A 21,383-nucleotide genomic window follows, 5' to 3' on the forward strand; every position below is an offset into this window, starting at 1 on the left:
AATCAATCTTTTACACATGCCACATTTTGGGTTCAGCTTCATAACATACCAATAATGTGTATGAACAAGGAGGCCATCCAAAAGCTGGGAGAAAAAATTGGTACAGTCAAGGAAGTGGAGACAGACGAAGCTGGGGAATGTATTGGGCAGTTTGCTAGAGCCAGGATATCCATTGATATTTCACAGCCTCTAAAAAAGATTGTATTCCTACAACAAGCGGATGGCAAAACTCCAATGCCAATTTTGTATGAAAAACTTCCGGATTTTTTCTTTTGTTGTGCGCATATTGGTCACCAGTACAGGGAATGCTTGAGATACAAAGGACAACAAAAGGAGGACTTGCCTTATGGTGGTTGGATGCGAGCTGTTACACAAGCTGACAGGATAAAGCAAAAACGTAGTAGGGAGAAAGGCAATCGAGAGCAATCCAATCCCAAAGAAAATGTGCAAGCAACGACCAGTCCAAGCTCAAACAACCCGATTGATCAAGACGGGTCAAAATTGAACAATTCGGATCAGGAAATAAGAGATGGAGCAGAACCAGAGGATACAAGAAACCTGTTGATATCTGACAAAGCACATTTAATGTTGACCTCTTCAGAGACGAAAAATCAGCAAATGGGGAGTCAGAGTATGGGCTGTGACATCGACGAGGTGAAGAATAGGGTGGCAAGTAATGATAGCCACTATAACTATGAAAGTACAAAGGCGGGAGAAAAGATTTTGAAGGAGAACGAAAATCCTGTGGATAAAACAGGCTTGGAAATAGTCAAAGATAAAAGGAAGCATATTGAAGAGAATGCCAGATTTGATGTGGAAGAAATGGATAGTGGGCCAAGCAAGACCAACACGAAGCCCAAAGCGAGAAAATAGAAACTTAAGGCAAGAATTCCCATAGCAAAAGGAGCGAAGAATCATGGGTTAATAGGAGCAAAAAGACCTAGCAGTGATGACCATCAGCTCAGCCCACAAAAAAAAAAAAAAAGAGTGCTCAGTCCACCAAAACAATCACACGTGGGAAACCACACAAGCTTAGCAATAAACTCAGACTACAGCACCCACATTAGCTCAAACAGAACAGCCCGACAGCTACAAATAATAGAAGAGATATCAGATAAAGGGGAATATGTGGCAGCTATGGAAGAAGAAGTATTGGCGGGTGCTGAATTTCAAGCCCGCCGACAACCATGAAACTCTTAAGTTGGAACGTTCAAGGTCTGGGGAAGCCTCGAACGCACCTAGCTCCAAAAAAATTCTCCACCTGCACCGGCCTCAAATTTTCTTCTGTTGTGAAACCAAGATGTTGGCTAGGCAGGTTGAATCGATTTGTAGAGATTTTAACTTCGAGAATTGTTTTGCAGTAGATAGAACGGGCATGGGGGGAGGTCTAGCCTTGCTTTGGAGTGCAGATGTTAATGTTAGCATTACCTCGTACAGCCCACATCATATAGATGCAATAGTGAGTAGTGAAAGTGGTTTGAGGTGGAGATGCACTGGGATCTACGGCCATCCTGAGCTCAGCCAGAAGCATAATACTTGGACTCTCATGAAAAGGTTAGCCAGCTTATTTTCCTATCCTTGGTGTTGTTTTGGTGATTTCAATGAGATAATGCATATGCATGAGAAAACCGGAGGCAATGAGAGAAACCTGAATAGGGTTGCCGAGTTTAGGGAAGCTGTGCAAAGCTGCAATTTGCAGGATATGGGGTGTAAGGGATATCCCTATACGTGGTCAAACAAAAGATACGGAGATCATTTTATTGAGGAGAGATTGGACCGATTTCTGTGTAGTAAAGATTAGGGGATTAATTTCCAAGAATCTGTAGGCATAAATCTTGTGAACTAGTCTTCGGACTACTGCCCAATCATTCTAGAATTCTATGAGCGAAGCAAAAATTCGAGAAATGCGGGCAAATCATTCCCCCGAGATTATTATGAGGATATGTGGAGCTCCCACGAATGCTGTAGGAGTATAGTCCAGGAAGAGTGGAGTCGGTATGGGGCTAGAGCTTGGGAATCCCTTGTTCAGCAATTTCAGCGAACAGCCAAATCTTCCTTGGCCCAGCTAAAACTTTGGAGCAAAATCGAATTTAATGGTAGGCAAAGAAAGTAAGAAAAGCTGATGCAGAGCCTCCAGGATGCTATGAGAGGGAATTCAAAGCTGGATGATGGCTAGGAAATTAGGAGATTGGAAAGTCATATTAACTTTATGCTAGTTGATGAGGAGATTTACTGGAAACAGCGTTCGAGGGCTAACTGGCTTAGAGAAGGGGATAAGAACACGAAGTATTTTCACGCTAAAGCATCTGCCCGCAAAAGGAAGAACAAGGTGTGGGGGATTGAAAACGACCAAGGCATTTGGTTGAAGGAAAGGGATGAAATAGATGAGGAGATTTGCAGCCATTTCCAAGAGCTATTCACTACTTCCAGCCCGACTCCGAGCCAAATCCAAGCAACCCTTTAAGGCATGACTGCAAAAGTAACTCCGGAGATGAATGTTCAGCTGGAGACGTCGTTCACTGCTGAAGACGTTGAGGAAGCCCTTGCCAACCTGTGTCCCACAAAGGCCCCAGGGCCTGATGGTCTTCCAGCTGCCTTCTTTTAGAAGCATTAGAAATCTGTCCGTAACGGAGTGATCTCAACGTGCCTTAATGTCCTTAATGAGCAAGGTAACCCATCTACCCTCAATCACACTTTTATTTCTTTGATTCCAAAAATTGCACATCCTAGGAAAGTGAGTGATTATAGACCTATCAGCCTCTGTAATGTTATTTATAGAGTTGTAGGTAAGGCCATTGTAAATAGAATGAAGCCGATCCTTTCCCAAATCATCTCCCCTATGCAAAGTGCATTCATCCCCAATAGGCTCACTACCGACAATGTCATTATTGGTTATGAATGTCTTCATAAAATAAGGCATAGCAAAGGGAAGAAGAACGAACTTGTGGCTTTAAAATTGGACATAAGTAAGGCTTATGACAGAGTTGAGTGGCCTTTTTTGGAACAAACTATGTTAAAGATGGGGTTTCCTAGTAATTGGGTAGCTTTGATAATGAGATGTGTTACTTCTACTTCATTCTCGGTGCTTATTAATGGTGTGCCAAAAGGAATGATCCAGCTGGAAAGAGGCTTGCGACAGGGCTGCCCACTATCCCCATACCTTTTTATCCTTTGTGCAGAGGCTCTCTCCAATTTGTTGGTTTTGGCAGAACAAAACCAGCTAATTCGAGGTCTCAAATTTGCGCGGGAAGTTTCAATTACTCACCTGCTGTTTGCAGACGACAGCTTGGTCTTCTCTCGTGCATCAGTGGCTGAATGCAGGCATTTAAAAGGAATTTTTGATAAATATACTGCAGCATCAGGGCAGATTTTTAATTTCCAGAAATCCTCATTATTCTTCAGTGGCAAAATTCCAGAGCATCAAAGGGCTGCTATAAGGGGTATCTTTAATCTAAATATAGTCTCAAAGCACGAGAAATACCTCGGTCTTCCATCAATGCTTGGGAGAAAGAAGATGGGGTTCTTTAACGACATCAAACTGAAAGTGTTGAGCAAGATTGCAGGATGGCAGCATAAAATGTTGTCTAGTGGGGGGAAGGAAGTTCTGATCAAAGCAGCAGCCCAAGCAATTCCGGCGTATGCAATGAGTGTTTTCAAGCTCCCAAGAGGCTTTTGTGATGATATTCAGCGAGCTATAGCGAAGTTCTGGTGGGGCTCGAAAGGGGATAAGCGCGGAATCCATTGGCGGAAATAGGAGAAGCTCAGCCAGACAAAGATTAGAGGGGGGCTAGGATTTCGAGAGTTCACTTGCTTCAATCAAGCATTGGTAGCTAAGCAAGCATGGAGGTTACTGCAGTACCCAAATTCGCTAGTCTCAAGAGTCCTTCAAGCAAGATATTTCAGGAATTCCAGCTTTCTATGTGCGAAGGAAGGAGCCAATGCCTCGTATATTTGGAGAAGCATCATGTAGGGTAGGCATGTGATTAAGAAGGTATGAGATGGCGGATAGGTAATGGCAAGAAGATAGCAATTTTCTTGGATAACTGGCTGCCAAGACCAGAGACCTTCAGACCTATCTTCCCTCCATCATTGCCTGTAAGCTCAGTTGTTGCAGACTTAATTAAGGTTGATAATCAATGGGATGAAATAAAGCTTCGACAGCACTTCATGGATGCAGACATAGCAGAGATCCTCAAGATTTCCCTCCCAGCTGAGAAAGCAGAAGATGAAGTGCTTTGGCATTACGACAAAAGAGGGAACTACTCTGTCAATAGTGGGTACCAGCTAGCATTGAGATCAAAATTTTCAGATTCCACCAGCTGCACAGAGGCTTCCAACAAGTACTGGAGTGCCCTTTGGACACTGGAGCAGCCTGAGGAGCTTAAAATTTTCATGTGGAGGGACTCAAATAATCTACTTCCATCGGCGGAAAATCTGTGGAAAAGAAAGGTAGTGGAGGAGCCAACTTGTAAGCGATGCAAAATAAGTGTTGAGACTATCAGCCATGCTCTCTTGGAGTGCAAGGCAGCAAGAAAGATTTGGCTCCAATCCCCCTTTTCAGCCCCTAGCTTAGAAGCTAATTCTCAGGACATTTTTAGCACTCTGCAAAATATGGCTAAGGAGCTGAGGAAATCAAATCTGGAATTAATGGTAGCTCTGTGTTGGTCTGCCTGGTATGCTAGAAACAAATGTATCTTCGATGGCAGGGAGATTAATCCTATTATCTCAACTGCTAAAGCGGAGTCTGTATTGACAGCATTTCAGAGAGTTAGGAAGCCTCAGCAAGCTCACATCTCTATCTTCAGAAAAGAGAAACAGCATGAGTGGCTCCCCCCCCCCCCCAGAGAATGTTTTTAAAGTTAACGTGGATGTTGCTATTAATTCACAGAATCTGAGTGCAGGAGTGAGGGCTGTGATTAGAGACTCTAATGGAAAGATAGTTGTGGCTGGGGTAAATCAGAACCTCCTAAAGGGGTCAGTTAGCTTGGCTGAAGCAGAGGCGGTGCTTTGGGGCCTTCAGCTGACAAGAAGTGCGGATGTATCCTCTTTGATTATTGAGTCTGATTGTTTAGAGGTGGTTCAGCTAGTGAACAACACCAAGGGCAGCAGATCAGAAATTTTTTGGACAGTTCTAGCAATCCAAAACCAGATGAAGAACTTCCAGAATGTTGTTGTCAATCACATTCCAAACATAGGATCAATTATTTATCCTATGTTTGACAAGCTTCACTTCAGATTAGATTAGGGCACTAAATTTGAATTTAGTTATAAAATCATGGGAGTAGCAATCCCAATTTACACTTGGGTTTTAGTTAGGATTAATTTTAAGAATAATTATTTATTTAATTAACCATATCTAATGTAATATTTAATTTAATAATCACTATATTAAAATTAATCATGAAAATTAATAATACCACTAATTAGTTGCTTTTGTATATATTATTTGGTAAGATTTTCATAAAATAAAAAATATTTAAAATATGTTTAAAAAATTAAATTAAACATTAAAATAATTTTTAAATTAAATTTATATTTTGTTTACTATAATTATAATTGCCTAATATCTAATTGATTTTTTATTAGTTGTCCTTTAAATTAATTTTAATAATTGCTTTATTATTAAATATTCATCAATAGTTCATATTTATATTTGAATGTCAACTTAAATGTTATTTAATTTCATTCAAATATAATTTAACATAGTTCAATCCGATACTATACCACACATAATACAATATTATATAATTCAATCTAATCCAATCAAATCTAATTCAATTTAATCCTAATAATTAGTTCAATCTAATATGGCATGCCAAACTTAATCTAACATGACAATTTTAAAACAAAGACTTTAGTAGTTTCTTTAATCTTAATAGATAACTGTTTATTCAAAAGTAGATGTCATTCATAAAGGAACAAGTGATTATGGTGATTTTATCAAATGAGCATGCAGTGCTCTACCTCTATTTGCTAGTGGAAAGGGGGAACTATGGAGGCCAACTTGAGATGTTTTTCGGAGAGGTCGAGGAGGCTGTTAGCTGGTGAAGAAGAAGTAATGGTGCTGGATGCAGCAGCTAAGGAATATATTCAGAACCTTCGTAGAGATATTGAAATCATTGCTTATTTTCTAACAGACCATCAATATGAACTAATTGAGCTTCCTCCAGGAAGTTTTGTCGCTGAATTGTTTATGAGAGAAATCAATTACTTGGTCCGTAAATGCGAGAAAGTCATTAACACATTAGCAAATGCAAATGGGTGGAAGTAAAAGTGGCCGTTCTTGCTCCGAGGAGTTATGTGATGATCTTTCACCACTCCAGTTTAAGATCACTGTAGCTAGCGCAATAAGCTCCACCCAGCCCATTCAATCTCAATGACATAGCCGAATCAAATGATAGATAAATTTCGTGGACTTTCTTGGGATAACAAGGTGATTTGGATTTGGAGGATAAGATGGAAGAGTTGCTGTATCTATTGATAGAGGGACAGTCTCAGCTTTCACTGGTTGCAATTATTGATACCATGGGATTTGGTAGAACTGCTTTCATTGGAGAGGCTTATAAAAGCAGTCATATGAAGAATTATTTTGATTGTTGTGCTTCGGAGTATTATCAGCTCAGTTTTGACATGATGTGGATGCCATAATGAAGTCTTTAATGCCTCTATCTGCGCTGAGTGAATTTTTGGATAAAGATTTCGAAATGAAGAAAAACACTCTTCACTATTACCTCAAAAACAAGAGGTATTTGATTGTGGTTCAGGATGTGTGGTGAGATATGGGATTTTCTTAAGGAAGCTCTCCCGGACATCAAAATGGAAGTAGAATTCTCACAGCCCTAATTGATGTTGTCAGTCCCAGCTCCTGCCGATTGGAAAATGGTGAGAAGATTCGTCTTGATTTAGTGCCCCCTAAAGGAAAATTAAGAGCTAGGTACGATGGGTGGCCTTTGGTTATTTTATACTATGGAAGTAAGCCATTAGAGAGTATTAAGCAGGAGGTGGAGGAGCACTTAGATTATCCTCTAATGTACAGTTTGTGGACGTTACCTTCACACTTGAAGCTGTGCTGGCTATAATTTTCTATCTTTCCTGAATCATTTGAGGTCTAGACCAGACAATTGTATCAGTTGTGGATAGCTGAAGCTTTTATACCAGACAATTGTGAGTCGACTGCTGAGGTACAGCCAAAGAATGCTCTGTTCCTAGTCCTTTTACATGGGTTTTGCTATTAGCAATTGCTGAACAAGTGGAATTTTGTCGTGAAGTAACTGAGAGACAACTACTAGAAGCTACTGAATCATGGAAAAATTTTAAGCGGGTTTCTTTTCTCGAATTTGTAATGTCTGGTTTCATTTCGTTTGAGCATTTCATTTCGTTAGAGCATTCTTCTGACACGTACCTCCATTCCTTGCTGCAAATTAGCCCACGGAGAGGCCATCTTGCCCCCGTGGATGGGGACAATATTTGCAAAAAGTTCAAATTCGAACGGATTTGAAAATCTACATTTTTTGAAGCATCTGATGTTGGATATTCCTTCCCTTAAAAGCCTTCCTTCATCATTATGCTATCGTCCGAGCCTTTACACTCTAGACATGCCATTGAGGTTCATAGAATGTGTGCCGGATGAATTTTGGAAGATGCGAAAACTGAGGCATCTAAATTTTGGTTACATCAGTCTGCCTGCGCATCCAGGTAAATATTGCAACTCTCTGGAGAGTCGCACTTTCATATCAGCCTTACATGCCAGAGATTGTACCCCGGATATTTTGGGCAGAATACCTAATCTTCAAAGTCTCCGAATAAGTGGAGATTTAAGTTATTATCACTCTACCAATGAGCCTTTGGTTCAGTGGAAGAGTCCTTGCATTTACAATGTTGAGTGCAAGAGTTCGAACTTCCATAAAAGTATTTATGGGGGTTATTTACAATCCTCCCTCAATTATCAAATAATTGAGTGGAGCTAGTCTATCCATCACGAAATGTGAGTGGAGTGGATAGCCTTCGAATATTTGAGAGGGTTTGAAGAATTTGGGTAGCGCTTATTCGAGGGTTTGAAGAATTTGGGAAAAAAAAGGTTATTATCACTCTGGGCTGTCTAGAAGCCTTGGCAAGTTGAGTTGCCTTGAGTCATTGAAGCTTGAGAATGAATGCCAGATGCCTGAGCACTCGCATATTCTTTTGGTCGAAAGCCAATTTCCTTAAAGTGTAACCCACTTGAGCTTTTGTAATACCGAGCTGGAGGATGATCCGATGCCAGCACCGGAAAAGCTTCTGCATCGTAAGATGCTCAAATTCAAGATTTATTCTTTCAAATGAATTTAATCCAATAGCACCAAATCCACCGCTTGGGAATTTCTACAGAGTACATAAGAAGTTTAATCACATGAAATTAACAAAAGTATATAATCCGAGAATGAAAATGAGCTGAAAGGATATCAGTGGCGACAAGAATTTGCATGGGATACGACAAGATAGTTGAGAAAATTGCATAATCCTGACTCTATACTCACCGTTTGCCTACGGCTTGAAGATTATCCAAATAAAAGCCGGATAATGAAAATATGCAAACTAAGGTGGCATTTGTTTCTTTTTTTTTTGTCTAAAATGTGAATAGACTTGAATTAATCTAAATTTTGAATATCTGAATCTGAATTATGTGTTTTTTTTTTGTATCTGAATTGTTAAAAATTAAATATTAAGTTATTTTTTTAATTTAAAAAATCTAAAAACTAATATTTTTAAATTTATGCCCTTACAAATTATAAATGCTAAACAAATAATAAACATCTCAAAGAATATAAATAAGATAATAAATTATCATAACATAAATCATATTCAATTGAATACAACTCTTTAATATTCTATATTATATATGTTAATCAATTTTATTATAGTTTATGATGTTTTTATATGAAAAATATTCATAAAAAATTATGAAGATAAATAATGCTAATGTGAAGAAAATAAAAAGATAAAAATAATTATAGTCTACCATTATATATTATCGTAATAATGCTAATTATAAAATTTAATTCACGTAAAGATAAAAAATAATTAATTATATAAGAATATTTTGGAGAATATCTTTTAATGATATTATTAAGACTTTTTAGATTAACCAAAAAGCTAAAAAAAATTAGTTTAATAGTTTAATGACTTAATGGCTGAAAATTTTCATTAAGTTGAAAAAACAAAAAGACTTAATGACTTAACTAATTAAAATCAATTAAGTCATTAAGTCAAAAAAAACAAACAAACAAACAAACAGCCCTAAGAGAACAAAACTAGGTGCCAATGTCTGATCAAAGATCAATACTTGTAAAAATTATATGAAAGATATTTATCATATTGCACTTCCGTAGTTCAATCCAGATGCGCGGACACTAAAGAAGTCAGACTCATTTCAAATAAATAAAGGGTAAATTTTACATCAGCTTTCGGAGAATCAATAAATAAACGTTTTTGGAAAATATGGGAGCATGTAATATTGCGCAAGTCTCCTTTCAACTGTTAAGGAAATTCAACATAGAATAAAAGAAGCCCTTTGTTTTAGTTTTATTTAAGTATTTATGCAACTTGGAGAGAAACAATATCTGCCCCATAGTGTAATGTAATGGCTCAAAGAAACTAAAAAAACACACCAAGATCCGGATGGAACACCAATCCCCACACCAGGAGGAGGAAAAAGGACCATCACAGATCAAGATCTTGATAAAACAACCATCGTCACTCTCAAAGAAAATTAATTGTTAATAAGACCAAGACAAGAATACAAAATTAGGTCATGGTTCAATGCATTAACATCACACAAACCCTCATTTCACCCACCCCAAAGATGTTTTGCTGTTCAAAAGTTCCCTTGTAATCAGCACGCTCAAATCCGGATACTTGGATGCAAAGTCTTCATATTCTTTAGTGAAAGCTATGCCGTCCATATTTTTTACAATTAAGCCCAATGCAGCAGCCATCAAAGCTTGATTTCGGCGAACATCTGCGATACTCAGATACTCAAGAGCATTTGAAGGGTTCAAAGACCTGAGAAAATACCTCTCACAGATCTCCATCAAGTAGCCGATTTCATACTTTTGGGATGCACGATATAATGTACGCGAGTGCTTCTCCAGCTTCTCCTCAGGCAAGCTCCCTGTGTAGAGAAAATCTAGAAGAAGCTTAAGCTCTTCGCGATTCTCAGGGAGCTTCCGAGTACCATCCGACAACTTATTTATTACTTTCTTGAAGTAGTTTGATCTTGCAGACTACATAACACATACAAACAGTATCATTTTAGCAAATACATATAGGTCTAACACAATGTATATATATACACTAAAACCAATCACAAGGGGGCAAAAAAAAAAAAAAAATTCATCCTACCCTGCAAGCATATGCATTTTGTTAATCTAGTGCAAAAATTTGCTAAAAAGAAAATGCTCAATTCGATGCTTGCATATTCATCAGAGTTGAAAATTTCAGAGTCCAGATTCCTATGTCATATGGACATGGACAATGTTGCTCACCTTATGATGAGGTGGCATTGACTTGTTATACAAAAATTTCAACACTGGTAACAAAATTGTGCTGCGTGCTCAATTGCTCATCATATAGTGATTGAAGTTGCTAACTAGCTATGAATATATAAAAGAGAAATATTAAAGACAGAGAAAGAATTACGAGTATGGCAGAATTACGAGTATGGCAGAATTACGAGTATGGCTTTGTGCGCAGGAAGAGGAGGCTGCTTATCGTCAGAAAAGAGTAGCATGTCATAGGGTGTCTGCTCTCTGAAAGAAGCATCAAATCCACCGAGGAATTCGAGTTTCTTCTTATTCAGCATCTCCCCATCATCATCATCATTATCATCATCTTCTTGTTCTTTCATATCACAGAACCGTGCCGATGCCTTTCGGAACGGCCGAGGGTCCTGACAAAAGGATAAACATACATCAACATATACATAGGGTTTTATTTGGAATGTGAATCAGCGTAACAATTATGATTCTCGTTGCCTTGCGAAAGTAAAATTTCCTGATTATAATCATGTTCAGCTATGGCCGAAAAAAATCTAAAACGATAGTAATACTAGCGGTAAATCAATTTCGAATTTTTACAAATTGTATATCCATTATCCTAACTAACAATAAACTAACCGTGTAAGCAACAATAGAAACGAGCAATATTATTGAACAAAGGCAGCAAAATAATCGAGCGGATTCGAAACAAGCATCATCTATCCTAAGTCTAATTCTATAGCGCCCAAGTTCAGAATTAACAGTCCACGAAAGTTTGAAAATAATACCATGATATTTCAATTTAGGGAAACGGTGGGGTGGCGTAGCTCGAATGCCGGCTGTCGTCGTGTTGATTGTTTGGGGGTTTGTGCGTATTCCGGAAGAGTTGTTATATTTAATTCTTAATATATATCTCCATTCTCTCTCTCTCTCTCTCTTTTTTTTCTTTTCCAAATTGATCTGGCATTAAATTATCAGTTATTTTTTTTAAACTGATTTGATACGGACTGTTACTTTCCAATTGAAAAATTACTGTATTTTCCATTGAAGCAGTTGGATAAGCAGGTATATCCAATTAGAATCTGATTATAGCATTGACTCCAATTTGTGGTAAGTTTTTTTTTTCTCTCGTTCCAGAGTTTCAATCTTCACTGATCGAATAAGTTCACATGCTGTATTTTCCTTTTGTTCAATAGATTTATTTGACAAAAAATCCTTAATGCCCTTTTGTTTTGGTTGCTTCAATTTTGCCGAAAAGCTGAAGGCACCGGTATGCCACAAGCTGCAGCCAGAGTTACAATATCAGCGGACAATGACATCCAGAATTGTTCCTGTTCAGTCTTCATTTACAAATAAGTCCTTATGGGTACATTTGGTGTGCCGCATTGTATTGGACTATACTGGATTATAATAAAATGTATTGTATTGGAATGTATTAAATAATATAGTATCACGTTTGGTAGAGTATGGAATGTATTATATATTTTTATTATTTAATAATATTAAATAGCTATTATTTATTTATTTTTTAAATAAATATTATATGAATTTAATAATATTTTAATATTAAGTTAATTTATTATTTAGATTTATTAATAAAAGTATAATTATCTGCAGTAGATTTCAGCATCTTTTCTTATTTATTAATTAAACATAAATTAATATGTTAAAGAAATATTATATTTGATTTGTATTGAATTTAATAACTAATATAAATAATAGTTAAAATAGAAAAAAGAGATGTGCAATTTAGACACGCATGGGTAGGCGGGTCTTACTTGCACCTCAATTGCCGCACAATCTTTCCAAACCATGCAATTGTTTTTTGCAGCCAAACACGGGTCTGAATTTATATTACAAGACAGACCCTTGTAGACCCGCCCGCCAAACATACCCTATGAGTTATCTATAATGCAGGAGGAGCAATGCTAGATATCCCAGTGTCTGAGTTCCTCTTTAATGTCACAACTGATGTAGTATTCATCTATTGGATGATCTAATACAAGTTATGAAATTAATCATTCAATAGATGAATGACACACAGTATTGAGACTCAAATATTTGGATTCCGAGCATTATTAGAAACGGGAGAATTCTAGAGATTTCTTCTAAAGTGGTTCTTTGGGTTGTTTTTATTTGCATTCAATAACTATTCTATTTGATGATTCTACTGGTATTTTATGTCTTCACCGAAGCCTGAGCATGAATTGTTTAGTGATGGGCTGTCCTGGACATGTATTGTTCATAGATTTTAATATTTATGATCTTTTGTTATGATATCTATTATTCTATTTGCAGTTGCATTTGTTTTAACATAATCATCTCAATATCTCATGCTGATTTGTGGATTCTTAGATTTTATGCTTTCAAATGAATTTAATCCAATAGCATCAAATCTGCCACTAGGGAATTTCTGCAAAATATACAAGTTTTATCACATGAAATCAACAAAAAGTATAATTCAACAACAAAATTGAGCTGAAAGGATACCAGTGGTGGGGAGGAATTTGGCATATGACATGATAGTGGCAAAATCCCACAATCATGGAGTCACCCGTTTGCTCATGGCTAGAACAATTATTCAAATGAAAGCCACATAATGAAAAAAAATACAATCTAAGAAAACAAAACTGAATGTGAGTGTCTCATCAATGATCAATCCCAGTGAAAATAAAAAGTTATCCTATTGCAACTTCTGCAGTTCAATCCAGATGCTCCAACACTAAAGAAATCAGACACACCTCAAACTAGTATAGATTAAAATGTTATGTCAGCTTTCCGAGAGTCAAAATCTAGTAACTCCTGCCCCAATAGGTCCACTTCTTTGCAGGCTTCCCAGAAGCAAAACATAGAGTGCCTACCAAATTTTGAAAAAACAAATCAATAAATTAATAAATTCAAATATTAAGAAAATATGAGAACATGAACTATTAAAATGAACGCACAAGTCTTGTTTCAACTTTTCTGGAAATTCGCTAAAGAATAACAGAAGCCCTCTGTTTTAGTTGTATTCAACTTAAAAGAGAAACAATATCTGCCCCGTAGTACTTAAACAGATTTCAATTCCAACTGACAGTACCTTCAGGGACTTCCGGCTGCTCCAATGGGGAACAAAGGGTCTTAGCTGCTCCCATCTCACCCTTGGTACGTGCTTTCACATCTTTCTCCACCTCCTACAGAAACGACACAGAGAAAGAAAAATGATTAACAGACAACACAAAAATTGGGAAAAATATGCACTCCCTGCCCCAAGAGCGGGCATATTCAGAACAATAATTCATTATAACACAGAGTTAACTGCAATATGAACAGAAAAATTTAATTGCACGTGTGATTTAAGTGCAAATTTCTTATAAAAGATCAAGCTCCAATTAAAAGAAAGCTCTCATCAAATAATGAAATGAATAAGCACCATGAGGTAAAGGAATTGCTGGAAGATAAAACATAAGTAACAATTAGAAGTTTAGAACTTCTGGTTCAATGTTAAAGGAAGCAACATCTATAGTTTCACAGGATAACCAGTTCCGATTCTAATTTGACGTACCTCCTCATCACACCATGGAGCCAAGATCATTTTCCTTTGGCCAAGAGCCTCCACAAATTCATCCCAAGTTTTTACAATTTGAATGCAAGCATCTCGTCTTTGTTTTGCAGCAACAAACAAGCTTTCTTGAACCTCCTCAAGAAGTTCTTTTACTCTCTCGACCAAGGAGCCCCTAGGCAGATCAATTTTTGCTCCGTTGTCACGGCGAACAGCACGTACCTGTGGATTGAATCGATATGCATAAATTTCCAGTTCATCAATCATACCAGCAACGGAAAAGGCAATATGTGCGGCAATATCAGGAAATAATGAACATCGAAGGAAGTGCAAGTAAACATAGAGAACAACAAAGGCTGTCCTTACCTGATCATTTGCCAAGTCTTTTGGTCCTATTTCAATCCTAAGGGGGACACCTTTCATTTCCCAGTGTGAGTACTTCCATCCAGGTGAGTAGTTGTCTCTAAAGTCAGAATTAGCACGAATACCTGCCTCACACAATTTTTCAACAGTTGCAGTGCATGCATCAAAAATTCCTTGAGTATCAGCATCTTTGTAAGGCACAGGAATGACAATTACTTGCACAGATGCAACTTTGGGTGGCAGCATCAAGCCCTTGTCATCCCCATGAACCATCACCATGACCCCAATCTGTACAAATTTTGAACTCGTTAATAAATAGTTATTGAAGAGATGAAGGAACATAATATTAAATATTCACTTTCTTCAGGTTAAAATACATAGAACTATTCAAAACAAAGATAATAAATAATGCAAAAGACTAAATATTAGAAGTACCAAACATTAAATGAAAATAATCAAACTCAAACAAATAACATATACAAAAGCTTACTGTTCGAGTAGTATAGGCCCAGGAATTCTGCCAGGCCATAGCCTTCTCTCCCTTCTCATTTTCAAAGATTATCTCAAACATTTTTGAAAAATTTTGCCCCAAGCAATGTGAGGTTGCACCTTGTATACCACGACCAGTGTTTGGGATAAATGCCTGGCACAGCGAAACATACACATTTTCAACCCAGGCACATTGATGAATGCAGATGGCTCGACCTTGTTAAATCTTTGGAGCAGGATAACTAAAGTTTGCATGTTAATTATTAGTTACCTCGACAGTTGTTGTGTAAAGCCCACCTGCAAACTTTTCTAGTTCACTCTTTTTGCCCTTTATAACAGGAACAGCCAAGAATTCTTCATAAATACGCCTGTAGAGTTCCAATATCTGAAGGACCTGAAAACAACAGCAATTAACCACAACAAACAAAATGCCATGTCCAACATGAATTGAACTTCTAAGAGGCATGAAGGGAAAAAGCAGAAAGGAAGCAATGCTGCTGCTGACATTTAATGCAGTTAAAAACATAAGTGATTTTCTCCATATTATAATGTTAAAATACATGTACGGGCACAACTAAAAATGTAGATAAGAAAATAAAATTTAGTCCACCTCCAGAATATACATAGAGGTTTTACACTATATATGGTACATCTAGATTTCATCAGCGTTTTAGAGCTTATGTGCAAAAAGTTCCCCAAGTATGCTATCATACCTCATCATCTGCTTCTGACTTGGTTGCAAAAGCAGTATGCCCTTCCTGCCAGAGAAATTCACGACTCCTACAACAAGAAAAATATGCCCAATAAATAACTAACCAGATTCTAGAAGTTTTCATCCAGGAGGTTCTTAAAAATGTCATCAGGCCATTGCATGAATACTTGATCAACGCTAATATGCAAAACAAGAGATAAAAAACGAAACAAAAACGAAAGAAGATTTACAAAATTGTTGTGGTTATAGAGTGTATAAATATTAAACATCTTCCATTACAAATAAAAGGGATGCACTATTCTACCCAAAAAAAAAAAAACTGACTAAAAATAATAAGCAAGCACACCATAAGGATCCACATCACCAGCAAACTTGGAATACTTGAAGCCTTTAGAGTAAAATTGCTGATTAAAAGCAAAGACATCTCATCATCAATACAGAACCAATTTCTATAAACATGCTGAAAATAAAATCAAATGGATGACACTAGAAAGCAACCTGATTAACATAAACTAACCTGATAAATGGGGTAGGATTGCTGAATTCCCAACGGACAACATTGCACCACTGGTTAAGTTTCAATGGCAAGTCACGATGCCCCCTTATCCACTTCGAAAAGTAGGGATACATCACAGTTTCACTAGTTGGGCGAATTGCAATAGGAACCTCTAAATCAGATTCGCCTGATTTTGTCACCCACGCAACCTGGAAAACAAATTATCCCAGTGTTCATACTTCTTTCCTTTGCCATATAGCATTTTTCAAATTACTCTTCAGAAAAATATAGTAAAGGAATGAACTCCATTGTTCTTAAAAGAAAAGCTAATAAACAATATAGAATAGGAGTTTTCTTTAACCAAACACCTCCAATCTAAAAGCAGCTAACACAATACTACTTACTAAACACAAAAGTAGAAGTGGGAAGAAATATATGGATCAGTTTCTAATGAAAACAAACTCTATAAAATGTTTGCATGCAACACAAACAAGAGATGCATGTTTATAACCTAGATCACTAGTACTCCTTCCAATAGCAGACAACCCAGATATTTAAGGAACATTCCAACATGTTCCTGAAGGGAAGAGTAACTGTGTAAGTCACACTCCACATTAAAGTGAACATTTTCCAAAAGAGTAACCAAGGAGTTTAAAAATGACAGATGAAAAATGACATACGAATCACATAGATGAAATTCTACACAAAAGATGTTACCAAAATTTCATATTACCATCGTGCAAAAGAACTCAAACTCTTACCTCTGGAGCAAATCCCTCAATGTGATCCTTCTCCTTTTGTAAAACAGTGGGGGATACGAAGAGAGGAAAGTAACAATTCTGAATTTTCATTTTTTTGATTTCTGCATCAAAGAATTTCTGCATATTGAAACCATTAATTAGTCAATCATACAGATATTCAATCTAAATCTTTATTAAGCACAATAAACCAGATACTCCAACCAAAACAACAGTTTCATGAATGGAAGAGTATCGATATAAAAGAATAAACATTAATGGACTTAGAAATGAGCTTCAAACTTACCTGCATGGTCTCCCAAATTGAAATTGCCCAAGGCCTCATGATATAACAACCAGAAATATCATAGTATTCAATCATTTCACCATTGACAACTACCTACAGAGATTGAATAGGAATAATTTTAAGATTCAATGCTTTCAAGCAAGTATATGAACTCTATAAATACAAAACTCAGTGAATAGCAAAAGCATTGGACCAGCAACCCCAACGCACATGCCTGCATGATTATAGATCTCAAGGTAGAGGTGAATCAGAACATATGTGGTCAGCCAAAAAAAATGACAAAGAAGCAATAAACCAAGAGGGGTGATACAACCCAATTCAGGGATGACCATCTCTCTAGAGTCAACAGCCACTAAACATTACCTACAAGAGTTTATGTACAAATGATAAAACCGTTTTGCCAACTATTTCAGAGAACTCCTAACTTCTGCCACAGAATGGAATTCTTTCTTTAACATCTTTTTCCATTTCGGTACTAGGAGTACAGAATTTCAATCAAGTATTGACCAAACAAATTGCTAACAAATTTCTATCAAGCATTGACCACAGAAATTTTCAAATATTGATGCTCTACATATCAAAAAATGATCTACTTTAGATGATGAGTGGCTAGGATACTTTTTTTTTCCCCCAAAAAACATGAGTGATTGATAGGATAATTAAAACCAATGAAATATGCTTACGTACAATCATTGGAGGAACTCAAAAGTACAAAACTAAACACCTTAAACATACCTCTGAATACCATTCACCAAAGTTATCATCTTTCTTGTAGGAGAGACCTAAGCCAGTTTCTTTCTTCAACTCCTTCTTCTTACCTCCTACAAAAGTTAACAACACAGAATTAGGAGAATACTCAAATCAGACAGATATCGGACATGCATCAGCAAGCACAAAATACATAAATGTCATACACTCGTGAACCTTAACAGTAGTACTTACCACCGCCCGCATCAGCTTTAGGCTTTGCTTTAGCTATAGGCTTTTTCTCCTGACCACCAGCCATTTTCTAAACTAAATCCTGAACACAATACATGAACATCCATTCAGATACAAGTACTGAACTGCTAACCAAACTAAATCGACTCATACATAACTAGACTTTAGCTAATCACCAAACAGCAAAATACATAAACCCAAAAGCCAAACTTATCCGAAGAAAACCTTCGAATAACTTCTATCAATTAATTGGATCAGAAAAAAACAATCTTCAAAGCACCGACACGCCAGACATTACAAAATGCCAAAGATGAGCTCAAAATGCTACATATTCCAATAATCCATTCATTCCATTAATCGTATTGATAGTCTACTTCAAGTCATACATAAATAAAAGTTCATAGAAATTATTACAAAAACAATAAAACTCACAAACGGTGGTAACTGCGTGGGGTGCGGCGAGCGTGTGCTGCTTTTTGTTCTGTTCTTTGCCGCTGAGCTTTCAGATCAGTTGTTTTGTTTTTAATTAAATAAAGGGTTTTTCTATGATGTTGTAATTTTTTTTACAGCATTAATAATATTTTAATTGTGTATCATTAGATTAAATTTAATGGTATATAATATTTGTATTAAAAATAAAAATAAAAATAATAGTAAACAGATGGTTAACCTTGGAGAAATTTTGAAAAATAATTGTGACCACCCTTAGAGTTTGAAGTAATTTCACTTAAATAACATATTTTATTTAAAATTACTTTTTAACTCTCCTTTAAATTTATATTGTGATAATTTTTTTTAAATAAATCTTTCAAAATCTATTACCATTAAGTATAAAATATAATATGAAGTATGTTATTTAACACAAATCAAATAAATAAGTTACAATTGTAAAATTAATTATATATAATATAACACTAGTAAATAACATAACTAAATATATATACTTAAGTAAATGTCATAAGTACATCAATAAACTCATTGGTGAGATTGCTTGTAATCTAAAAAAACTTAATCACACATATTTTAATAAAATTTAATATCTTATATCAAAATATTCATTATTTTATTTATTATTAAGGACCGTTGTATAATTGATTATGAAGTATATATTATTTTTAACACTAATTTAATATATCTATTCTCTAAGCTTTTTATTTAGGATTTCTCTATAATATTGTATGAGTTTTTACAGCATTGATAATAGGATTGTTGTGGACTCTTAGATGTTAGGGTTTTCATGTTTACCATTCATTTGACATAATGAATAAAAAATTAGTTATTTAAATCATAACATGTAATCTTCATGTTGCAAGTAAATATATATTTTTTATTTTTAATTAATTGATAAAAGAAAATTTATATTATAATGGATAAAAATCCCACAATCAATAATGGGATCATTAGATTTAATATTAGAATCTTTACCCTTAATTTAATTTTAATGGATAAGTAATTATGTAACAAGTAATCTGCAAGTTGTGATATTTTTTCATATTTTAAATTATTTTTTATCTAATCAATCGATAAATATTTTAAATCATCAAAAAATGAAAGAAATACAAATAATTTTGGAATTAAAATTATTATGTATTAATCCTCTTACTTTACAATTTTACATTTTTTTCACTTTTACATTTAGTATTAGAAATATATTTAATAGCATTAAAAAATGTAATTAATAAGTAATGTTATTTCAATAATACTTTATATAAAGATATTACATAAAGTCTTATAATAATTTGTATTGTCTGAATTTAATTACAAACCATTAATACCTAAACAATAATGATAATAGAAGTTATTGTAATAAAATATTTTTATATATTTTATTAGTAATATTATGAGTCACAACAAATGAGAAATATTTTATTCACCAATGAAAAAAATATATATATGGCTATATAAATATATAGTGAGAAATATTTTAATTTAAATTTTTAACAAAAAATTAAACTATTAATTTCATGCAATTCAATTGCGGAGGATATGACAATATAAAATGTTGTTTTGACTTTTAATATTAACCATTAGACTATAAAACATTAATGGCTCAAATATTGTGTCAAAATTTTAAGTTCAAGTATCCCAATCCATGTCTTTAAAATGGAAATATAAAAACATGCAATGAATTTTTTTCTCATTTTGTCATTAAATATTATTGGATGCAATATTTTATTTATTGTCACTATTACTTATCATAATAAAAGCAATGACTCTTAGTAACATAAAAAATTTATAATTACAATCAAAGAATAATAATAAAATAATTTTTCATGATTCATAAACTAAAGTTAATTAGGAATATCTGTTAGATTAAACTTTTATGAAATTAACTAAGTGACATTTGAAAATAAAATGAAAACAAGCTTATTAAAGTTAAATTTTATAAGGCTTGGATAATTTTCTACCATGTAAATAAAAATATAAAAAAGATTTTCTTTCCTATTTTTTTCCACGTAAATATTATTGGAGGTAATATTTTATTCATTGTCACTAGTAATTACCGTAATAAAAATAATGACTCTTAGTAACATAAAATTTTATAATTACAATCAAAGGATGTCAGTAAAATAAATCTTTCATGATTCATAAACTAAGGCTCATTAGGAATATATATTAGATTTAACTTTTATGAAATTAACAAAGTGATATTTGAAAATAAAATGAAAATATATAGCCTTGTCAAAATTGAAATTCCTATCATGTAAGAATATTAATTATAAGATAAACAAAAATAATATATACTTTATGATCAATTATACAATGGTCTTAGTATTATATAAAATAATGAGCATTTTAATATGCGATTTTAAATTTTATTAAAACATGAGTGATTAAATAGTTTTTAAGTTACAAGCAATCTCACCAATGAGTTTATTGATGTAACTATGACGTTTACTTGAGTATATGTACTTAGTTGTGTTATTTATTAGTATTATATCATTTATAAATTTTGTAATTGTAATTTATTTATTTGATTTATGTTAAATAACCTACTTCATATTATATTTTATACTTAATGGTAATAGATTTTTGAAGATTTATTTATAAAAAATTATCACAATACAAATTTAAAGGAGAGTTGAAAAGTAATTTAAAATAAAATATGTTATTTAAGTGAAATTGCTTCAAACTCTAAGGGTGGTCACAGTGACTTTACAAAAATTTCTCCACGTCTTAAATGGTTAACAAAGTGCTTACCATTATTTTTATTTTTTGCTTTAGCAAAAATATTGTATACCATTAGATTTAATCCAATGATACACAATTTAAACATTATTCATGCTG

At 34.6% G+C, this 21,383-nt stretch overlaps 3 protein-coding genes across 3 annotated transcripts; 1 reads left to right on the forward strand and 2 right to left on the reverse strand.

Moving 5' to 3' along the window:
* Positions 1-3,993: 3,993 nt before the first annotated feature.
* LOC112098920 lies at positions 3,994-5,245 on the forward strand. Its single transcript, XM_024185630.1, has 2 exons — positions 3,994-4,767; positions 4,889-5,245. Exons 1-2 carry the CDS (start codon positions 3,994-3,996, stop codon positions 5,243-5,245), a joined length of 1,131 nt encoding a protein of 376 aa, XP_024041398.1.
* Positions 5,246-9,818: 4,573 nt separating this feature from the next.
* On the reverse strand, positions 9,819-11,857 carry LOC18044379 (BTB/POZ domain-containing protein At3g56230). The gene is made up of 3 exons (XM_006436060.2): positions 11,780-11,857; positions 10,709-10,924; positions 9,819-10,259 (listed from the first exon to the last, which is right to left on the reverse strand). The coding sequence occupies exons 1-3, from the start codon at positions 11,855-11,857 to the stop codon at positions 9,819-9,821; spliced, it is 735 nt and encodes a 244-aa protein (XP_006436123.2).
* Positions 11,858-12,984: 1,127 nt separating this feature from the next.
* LOC18043955 (proline--tRNA ligase, cytoplasmic) lies at positions 12,985-18,621 on the reverse strand. The gene is made up of 13 exons (XM_006436061.2): positions 18,528-18,621; positions 18,099-18,177; positions 17,892-17,977; positions 17,157-17,249; positions 16,874-16,990; positions 16,134-16,321; positions 15,618-15,684; positions 15,176-15,298; positions 14,906-15,058; positions 14,419-14,703; positions 14,056-14,274; positions 13,591-13,684; positions 12,985-13,368 (listed from the first exon to the last, which is right to left on the reverse strand). The coding sequence occupies exons 2-13, from the start codon at positions 18,160-18,162 to the stop codon at positions 13,304-13,306; spliced, it is 1,554 nt and encodes a 517-aa protein (XP_006436124.1). The 5' UTR covers positions 18,163-18,177; positions 18,528-18,621; the 3' UTR covers positions 12,985-13,303.
* Between the last annotated feature and the right edge of the window lie 2,762 nt (positions 18,622-21,383).

Source organism: Citrus clementina, unplaced genomic scaffold, assembly GCF_000493195.1.
Source record: "Citrus clementina cultivar Clemenules unplaced genomic scaffold, Citrus_clementina_v1.0 scaffold_4, whole genome shotgun sequence".
Taxonomy (NCBI): Eukaryota; Viridiplantae; Streptophyta; class Magnoliopsida; order Sapindales; family Rutaceae; genus Citrus; species Citrus x clementina.